The 8,928-nt window shown below is 51.8% G+C and overlaps 2 protein-coding genes across 2 annotated transcripts in view; one reads left to right on the top strand and one right to left on the bottom strand.

Annotated features, from left to right (window-relative positions):
• The window catches only part of ESCO2 (establishment of sister chromatid cohesion N-acetyltransferase 2), a 17,239-nt gene extending 13,279 nt beyond the window's left edge, over positions 1 to 3,960 (top strand). The window contains exons 5-9 of the mRNA XM_026846342.1: positions 416 to 547; positions 851 to 940; positions 1,392 to 1,535; positions 1,910 to 2,082; positions 3,137 to 3,960. Of these exons, the coding sequence (XP_026702143.1) occupies positions 416 to 547; positions 851 to 940; positions 1,392 to 1,535; positions 1,910 to 2,082; positions 3,137 to 3,275 (678 nt within the window). The 3' untranslated portion in view covers positions 3,276 to 3,960. The remainder of the gene's footprint in view (positions 1 to 415; positions 548 to 850; positions 941 to 1,391; positions 1,536 to 1,909; positions 2,083 to 3,136) is intronic.
• A 154-nt stretch (positions 3,961 to 4,114) lies between these two features.
• On the bottom strand, positions 4,115 to 8,928 carry PBK (PDZ binding kinase). Its single transcript, XM_026845443.1, has 3 exons — positions 8,532 to 8,928; positions 6,808 to 6,984; positions 4,115 to 4,716 (listed from the first exon to the last, which is right to left on the bottom strand). Exons 1-3 carry the CDS (start codon positions 8,536 to 8,538, stop codon positions 4,511 to 4,513), a joined length of 390 nt encoding a protein of 129 aa, XP_026701244.1. The 5' UTR covers positions 8,539 to 8,928; the 3' UTR covers positions 4,115 to 4,510.

Here is an 8,928-nt window from a genome sequence, read left to right as displayed (position 1 = left end):
CCTTGGCTCCAGAGACTCATCCCCCCTCTCTGCCCCCTCCTGGCAGGGAGTTGCAGAGGGCCAGGAGGTCTCCCCTCAGCCTCCTCTTCTCCAGACTGAACCCCCCCAGTTCCCCCAGCCGCTCCCCAGCAGACTTGTGCTCCAGACCCTGCCCCAGCTCCGTTGCCTTTCTCTGGCCACTCTCGAGTCATTCAACGGCCTTTTTGGGGTGAGGGGCCCAAAACTGAACCCAGGAATCGAGGTGTGGGAAATATTCTGGAAATAAGCAAAAGCTTGTTCTCCTCTTCACAAATTCAAACATAAACTACTTGAATCTGTGATGATTGCTACTAGAACTGATTCTCAACTGCATCTCTTAACCCAAGCATGGTTTGGAACTGCTTCAGAGCACTTAGCTGGCTCTGTTTCTCCCTAGGACGCTGGTCAGAAGCATTTTGGGACTGTGGTTTGCAAGTCGTGTGGCATGATCTACACGGCAGCTAGCCCGGAGGACGAAGCCCAGCACATCCAGCACCACGAGAGTTTCCTTGAGGCGCTCAGATACTTGGTGAGGCCACAGCTGGGCTGGAGGAGTCGGGGTTGGGGGGATGCAGTGTGTGAAGGTACGGGGCCGAGACAGCTGCAGGCAAACGTTTTGTCATCCAGAGCGGAGGTTAAAATGTCACTTAGGCGGTTTCAGCAAACTGCCTTCGTCTGTTTGATGAATGTGGCTTGGTTCCTGAAAGCTGAAGTGGTTCAGGTTACAGCTTCACCCGCCAGAGTCTCTGCTGAATCACTTCCCCTCCCCTGCTAGGCCACTAACTTGTTTGTTTGGGTTTTTTTTTTTTGCCCCCCCCCCCGCACCCGGCAGGGCTGGAAGAAAGAACGGATTGTGGCAGAGTTCTGGGATGGGAAAATCGTATTGATTCTTCCAGACGACCCAAAATATGCTGTCAAGAAGGTACAAGCTTGTTTATTTTGGGGTTATATTGTAGATTCGCTTTCTGCTGGCTCAGCTCCCAGAACTACCTCAGCCTGTGGTCATACAGTGCTCACCGGGGTGCGCGGTGGGCAGGAGAGCCGAGGGGGGTTGTGGCAGCAATCCAGGTCTCTGTGGACACCCCCCTGACACATCCTAACCCTGCTCCCTGCGCTGAAGCTCCTGTTCTTACCACAACCACCATAACCTGATCCTTTCCCTCCCAAGGACCGGGGCAAGAGGCAGGTGCTCTCTGTGAGAGGTGCAGAGGGATGGAGACATGCGTGAGAGCCTGTTCTTTACACAGTTAGAGCCAGACTGTGTGCAAGCATGGGCTTATTTGGGGGTACAAGTCTTCTTTCTGACAGGTTTCGTGACAGAGTCAAAAACACGTGTTAGTACCTAACGTGCCTCTCTGGATTTGTTTTCTTAGGCAGAAGATGTCCGAGAAATTGTAGATAATGAATTGGGATTTAAGCAAGTTTCTCTGAGCTGCCCAGCCAAGTCTAAAATATACTTGTTTGTGTCCAACGAGAAGATGATTGTTGGGTGCTTAGTGGCGGAATCAATCAAGCAGGTACATGTAATTAATTGTGTGGGGAGGGGGTGAAATTGCTGGCTAATAACTGGGGCTGTTTGCTTCAGCTCGTGTATTGGAAATCCCAGGTAGCCCAGGAAGGGGGGGAAATAAAACTTAAGGAAATAAAAACCAAGCGAGAAACACAACAAAAAGAAGAAATTAAAGAAAAGCTTGTGCTTTTGTCAGGGTGAGGTGCTGCTGGTGGGAGTTGGCTGAGTTTACGTGGCTGATAGGCAGCCAGCTCCTGTCTGACCCGTTTGGGTGCTGGTTTATCTGCCAGCCTGGAAGAGCAAATCTGGGAGCGTAAGAAGCTCTGTGGCTCCGTGTCCCGTCGGGAAGGACCAGTTCGATGTCTCTGCTCCTCCCCACAGGCTTTCCGGGTGCTGTCTGAGCCGGGAGCCACTGGCCAGGACCTCCTCCAGCACCAGCGGGCCTGGTGCTGCTCCACGGAGCCCGAACGCGCCGTCTGCGGCATCAGCAGGATCTGGGTGTTCTGCCCGAGGCGCAGGAAGGGCATCGCCCGTCGCTTGATGGACGTGGTCAGGTAGGGAGAAGGCGAGAGGGCAGCGGGGAGCTGGAAGGGGAGCACAGATCCTTCTAGGGAAGGGAAAACACTGACTGCAGCAAAAAGTCTTGAGAAGGAACTTACAGAAAGGCATAAATTTGTATCGTTGAGCAAGTCTGAAATCCCCGCTTGGCAGTGGAAGGCTATAGAGTGGACAGATATTCTGTGTATATCTAATATTTAAGTAATATTTATATTTAAAATCTGACACAAGTGTGAGCCAAGCGAAGTGCTGGGTATAGCTGGAACGCGGCGCTACACGCGCTGGATTTTCCAAGAAAAACTGTGCTTCTTGGGGGAAAAATTTATTATTATTTTTTTTTATTAACTGGACAAGCTGATGGGCCCAAACACTTCTGAGTTTTTTCCAGGCAGGAATTTCTGAGCTTTTCAAGCTTGGAACAGTCTAAAAGACTTAACTTCCCTTCATCTATTGCTGTGGGCTGCCTTAAGGGGGAGCCTGGTAGCCCACAAGCCTGTTGTAGCACCTCTCCTGTGGCACATCTGCCTGCTGGATATGTATCAGATATACAGAAATATAAAGTGTGAGTACCTCTGTGTGTATTTTTATATATTTAATCATACATGATTGTTTCTGGAGCTCAATATTCTGAGAATTTGTCAGCCAGTGTTTGGTTTGTTGTTAGCATTTGCTGTGCCACCTTCCAAACCCGCTGGCCCTGGGTGAACCATGGGTGCCCACCAGAGTCCTGGCACTGCTGTGGTGGATTTCACTGGGGAACTGATCCACAATATTTAACCAAAACATCTGTTTTTTGTGCAAAACTGTAGTCGAGGGTTTTCTGCCTGTATTTTATCTTAACCTTATCCTTTTTGCAAACTTTAAAATGGTTCCTGGTTACACCAGAATCCAAGAGGGCAAACTGGTGTCTTGCAAACCATCTTCTCTGGTTTGAAAGCAAAGTGAGAGAGGAAATAACAGCTCTGGGCAGGGAGGGGGGAACACCCCTGGGGTGTGTTTTGGGAGCTGGAGCTCTTTGCAGCACCCCAATCGCTCCGCTCTCTCTTCCAGGAGCACCTTCAGCTACGGCTGCTACCTCAGCACCGACGACATCGCCTTCTCTGACCCGACGCCCCATGGCAAGTTGTTTGCGACGAAATACTGCCAGACCCCGAACTTCCTTGTTTACAATTTCATTTCTAACAACTAATTCGACTTGATTAGGACAAGTTGAGGTTTGCTGAAAGCGTCAAGAGATAATTTGTGTGTTCAAAATAACGCTGTTTTCCTGCTGAGTGCTAGTTCTTCCTCCCCCAAGCGAGCTGGGGGAGCGCGTGTCACTTTGTGTACAGTTATGTTCTATTTTAGCATATGCTGTGGAACCCTGCTTGGATTTCAGGTAGGTTTGTTTCTTCTGAAACTTAAATTTTATTGCAAGTAATTTAATTCTGTTGAAAGGTTGAATTAATATAAAAATGACTGTTTTCTCCCCGATCTGTGATCGCGTAGTTCCGAGCTCTCCGCAGTGCGTGTGCTGTGAAAGGCAGGGTGGCAGCCTTACTACAGTTACTAAATTTATGCACTGAGGAGTAAGAGATGCCTTAAAACAACTGACTCGTGGCAGGATTTCCTGCAGTGTGTCAGTCCTGGTGTGCTGCAGGGGAAGCTGTCATGGGGGGGGCTGCCTGCTCGATAATAAAATGTGTGAAATGCTGCTGTTCGAGGTTGTTTCTGTGAACGGGAGAGATGTGGGAACGCTCCCAGTTCTCTCCTCATTTGAGGAGTTAGAGGAGAAGGCAGGGGAAGCTGAGGGCTGCCTCAGGGAGCAGGACAAATATGTGTCACAACCTTTTGTCTGCAGCTAGCTGTGGGCAGGAATTTCCCCAACCAACAGGGCTTTTGTTAATAAATCCCCAAGAGATTTTTTTTTTCTTGACCCTACACCCTTTTTTTACCACAGTATGACTCTGTGTAACAAGTTGTTGTGTCAGGAAACCTCTTCTTTAGGCGTGGGGCCTGTCTCCCTTGGTAACATTCTCCTCTGCTGCTCTCACCCACCCCAGGAGCACAAATACTTCATACAAGTATTTACCTGCACATACCTGGGAGGGACACACACTCCTTAAGAAAAGCACCTCTTAAAATTTATTTTTAACATCTCAATAACAGTTTTGTGACTAACTCAACACGAAGAGCGGCAAGGGTTTTAAAACAGTTGTAACAGAACAACTAAAAGCTAAAATATTGAACATAACTTTAGGCCCTAAGTGGGGGTGGGAGGGGATTGCTCTAGGAGCAGAATAAGCTGCAGTCAGCTAAAGCCTGTCCTTAAAGCAGGGGTTAGTGTTTAACGAGTTTAAGCTTCAGTTTTAAGTAGACAGAGTGTGTTTTGCATACTAGAAGGATGAATGCCACAGAGTAAGGCTACTCCTAAGTCAGATGCTTTTACTCCTGGGGCAGACTTGCCTCCAGGGTTTCCACGATGGCGGCGGCTGAGGGCCGTGTCGTGGGGTCCTCACTCGTGCAGACAGAAAAAAGGTCGATCATGTGCTGGTAGGACTGATCCAGTTCATCCATGTTGAGGGCTGGGCGGGTTCCCAGGGCTGCGTAGTATGCTTCCTCATCAAAGCAGTCTTCGTCAAAAGATTCATCTAGAAAAGAAGGTGGCAAAGGGGGTAGAAAGGGTCCCTTGGGGCAGGGGGCTTTGCTCCCTGGCTGCCCCTCATCTGTCACAGAGTGGTTTGGGTGGGAAGGGACCTTAAATCCCCTCCAGTGCCACCCCCTGCCCTGGGCAGGGCCACCTTCCCCCAGCCCAGGTTGCCCAAAGCCCCGTCCAACCTGGCCTTGAGCCCTTCCAGGGAGGGGGCAGCCACAGCTTCTCTGGGCAGCCTGTGTCAGGGCCTCACCCCCCTCACAGGGAACAATTTCTGCCTCAGATCTCATCTAAATCTCTCCCAGCTTAAAACCATTCTCCCTTGTCATCAGGGTGGAGGGATAGGACAAGTCCCTCCCCCCTTTCCTGCAGCCCCTTTCAGCCCTGGGGGCCACTCTAAGGTCTCCCCAGAGCCTTCTCTCCTCCAGCTGAACCCCCCAACTCTCCCAGCCTGTCCTCACAGTGGGGCTCCAGCCCCCCAGCATCTCCGTGTCCTTCTGCTGTTGGTGCCCCCGAGCTGGACCCAGCCCTGCAGGGGGGTCTCCCAGAGCAGAGCAGAGGGGGAGAATCCCCCCCTGGCCCTGCTGCCCACTCTGCTCTGGGTGCAGTCCAGCACATGTTGCTGGCTCACAGTCAGTTGCCTTGCAGGGGTATGGTGGGATCTGACCTTCGTGTTAGCTTTGCTATTCTTTGTTAGCAGTAATTACTGCCTGACATACATCATTACTTCCCCTTTGCCTTAAATTGCTTGTTTTGAAGCTGTATCTACCCCAGTAGAATAACTCTGAGTCACCCCTGCAGAGCTGGCTGGGAAAAAGCTCTGCTGCCAGGAGGTGCTGAGAGCAGGAGAGTGAGGAAAAATCCCCCAGCTGCCTGGAGACCGAGTGAGAAAACACAAGCCAGCCTGTGGGTCTGTGCCAGCTCAAAGGCTGGAACAAGAGTTTCCCTAGCACAGCCTGTAGGCTTTTTAGCCTTATATCGCTCCAGGGCTCAGATCTGCCTGCAGGCAGCTGTAGGATCCCCTGCCCATCCTGTCTGAGTAACTGAACAAGGGGTGGCCAGGAAGGCCAGTGGAACCCTGGCTTGTATCAGCCATAGTGTGGCCAGCAGAGACAGGGAAGGGACTGTCCCCCTGTACTCAGCACCAGTGAGGCTAAATATATTGGGTTCAGTTTTGGGCCCCTCACTACAGGAAAGGCAAATGTGATGCTGGAGCGTGTTCAAAGCAGCAGCTGGTGCAGGGTCTGGAGCACAGGTCTGCTGGGAGCGGCTGTGGGAACTGGGGGGGTTCAGTCTGGAGAAGAGGAGGCTGAGGGGAGACCTCCTGGCCCTCTGCAACTCCCTGCCAGGAGGGGGCAGAGAGGGGGGATGAGTCTCTGGAGCCAAGGAGCCAGCGCCAGGCCCCGAGGGAATGGCCTCAAGCTGCCCAGGGCAGGTCCGACTCGCTCTGAGGAAAAATTTCTTCCCTGAAAGTGTTGTCAAGTGTTGGAACAGGCTGCCCAGGGCAGGGGGAGAGTCCCCATCCCCGGAGGGGTTGAGCAGACGTGCAGACGTGGTGCTCAGGGACAGGGTTTAGTGGTGACCTTGGCAGCGTTGGGTTAACAGTTGGACTCGACGATCTTAAAGGTCTTTTCCAACCAAAACGATTCTGTGATTCTATGACAAATCCCCACTTGGGCACACAGGAGGTGCCCAAAGCAACTCAAACAAAACTGCTTCCCTGGTGGCAGCAGGTGCTTGGCAGCTCGGGTGCAGCCCCACGTACCCTTGGCCTGGGCCCATTGCTTCCTTAAGCTTCTCCTCAGCTGCCTCAAAATATTTTTGTGCACCGTTTCAAGCACGATGTCACTTTTAGACTTTTCTGGCAATATCATTTCAGTGGTATCTCAACAGCACTCCCCACAAAGCTACAGCTTGGCGGGTTGCTCCTATGCTGCTGTGAGGTGACAGACCTTTGGATGATATCCAAGGGAGACCTGGGATTTTGGGGGTACTACATACACTGGAAAAAAAAAAATCAGTTTTACTAAGAGGAAAGAAAGCATTTCTAGGAACAGAAGTCGCTCACCAGCGAGGGATAGAAACCAACCTTCGTTATCGGAGTTATCACCCAGGTTGAAGTGTGGCACGGAGAGGGTCATCATTTCCCAGAGAGTCAGCCCAAAAGGGAAGATGTCGGCCTTGTCGGTGATGATGCCATCATCCTCCAGAGCCTCCTTGGGCTTCCAGGGCTCGGTGCCGATGTAGCACGCCTCTGGGTTGCTCACTGGAAGGAAACAACACGGCTCAGGGACTTGTCATGGCTCACCCTGCAGCAGGGATTTAGCCTGGTGGTTACCTCAGGGCTGCTAAAACCACAAGGCGGGATCTTCTGGGGGCCTAAACCTATTTTTCTTGCACATCCAGGTAGTCTCAAATCCCCTGTGACCCAGCAGGGCTCATGTTTCTCCTCTGCTGGCCCGGCAACGTGCATTAGGGACCGCGGAGAAACCTCTGCGAGGAGATTTCAGAGTGGAGTGTCTAAGGCCACGCAGTGAGAACCCGAGGCCAGAGCGATGCTCTGTATCTGAACCCTGTTTTGAGACCCCTTGCAGTGAAGAAGTGAGAAATCACCTGTGTTTTACCCAGGTTTCTCCCTTCGCCAGCTTAGCCCCTGACCCCAGGGAAGCAGGATGGGGGTGACAGCACTCAGGGCACACCCTTTTTTGCTGGACAAAGCCAACCCAACCTCACGAGGCCCCATCAGCCTCTACCACATGCTGCCTCCTGCCAGCCACACAATCCTGCTCTTTTCTTTCCTCCAGCCCCAACCAAGTTCTCACCACTTTGTTCAATTTAACGCCTCCTTGATGTTAATTAGCCCTGGGAGAGCTGAAGCCGTTGACGAAGCACCGGCCCTGACTCGATCCCTTACATCCCTCTCTCAATTACAGGCCCGGCTCCCAAGAGGAGGGGGGCCATGTTTCCCCCCTGCTCTCCCGAGCTGTCAGCAAATCTCAGCTGGTCAAGAAACTTTCCTCTTGCAGGGCTGATCTTCAAAGCCCGGCCTGTAACAAGAAGCCAATGCCAAAATCCCTCGACACTTCAGACCGTTGCGTTTTCATCCTTGGCTGCCACACGGACAGGGACTCAGCACCCTCCCCATGGCTGAGTGCCCCTTGTCTCCTCAAGATGATGAGGCAAAGCCAAAACTCAGGGCTGGGCTGGGAGAGGACTTCTTCCTGTTCAGCCAGCCCAGAAACTGATACTTTAACCACACTCCTCTCAGGAAGATTACGCTGGGGCGCTGCCTCCAGCTCTCTCGCTCCTTATAAAAGGGAACAGCTACTAATAAAAATGTAATAGAGCAGCTTTATAAATTATGAGGCTGTCGCAGGCCCAAGCGCTGTGTAAAGCAGCAGAGAAAAGCATTCTTGTAATTAACCCAAACACATTCCTGCTGTTCACAGCCAAGCCACGACGCCATTAGACATCTGCTTCTCATTGACGTGAAGTCTTTAGAACGCTCGCAGTTGGCTCGCGCTTCCCTTTTAGTCCTGCGAGAAAGAGTCATTTATTTAACTCTCTGGCAAGAGCATCTCCTCGACAGGGCCTGATCCAGCACCCCCTGTGCAACGGCATTCCTGCCCGCCGGAGCATGAAAGGACACCGGAGACATGTCACGGGTCTAGAGGATTAAAGCTGGAGATCCCCTTCACCCACACAGGGTGCAAACCACGGGCCAGTCCTTCCCTCCAAGGTCACTCTGCTCCCAGAGCCAAATTCTGGAAGCCACGGGGCATCCAGATCCCTTTTCCTGGCCACCGAACCTACCGGTCATGTTCTCATCCAGGGGCAGGGACACTCCCACATCACAGATCTTGATGGCTTCAAAGTCACCTTTAATGACCACGTTTGAAGACTTGATATCTCCATGGAGCAGCTTCTTATCGTTGTGAAGATACTGAGAGGCAGAGAGCAGCTGTTACCACCCGCTTCCAGGGAGAGGCAGGAGCAGCCATCGGATCTGAACAAAGCACCAACTTCTAAACCTTTAACATATTCAGCCTTAAAAACCTCAAGGACGGGTCAAGACCTCCCTGTAACCCATAGAAAACACAGGGCAGGTTGTTCCACCCAGATTAGTTTGGGGGGCTTATACAGTTTAGTTTAGATGCAGCCCCAGAGTCTCTGTTTCCCCTCCTTTTTCCCTAAACACAGTCTCAGGAGG

This window comes from Athene cunicularia, assembly GCF_003259725.1.
Source record: "Athene cunicularia isolate RWA chromosome 3 unlocalized genomic scaffold, athCun1 chr3_part1, whole genome shotgun sequence".
Classification (NCBI taxonomy): Eukaryota; Metazoa; Chordata; class Aves; order Strigiformes; family Strigidae; genus Athene; species Athene cunicularia.
This window is presented reverse-complemented; position numbering and strand designations above follow the sequence as displayed.

What these genes read in the sequence shown, in the direction of transcription:
- PBK (XM_026845443.1), bottom strand. An exon ending in TGATAACTCCGATAACGAAG is followed by an intron (nt 4,717 to 6,807) that starts GTTGGTTTCTAT and finishes CTTCTTTTCTAG; the next exon opens with ATGAATCTTTTGACGAAGAC.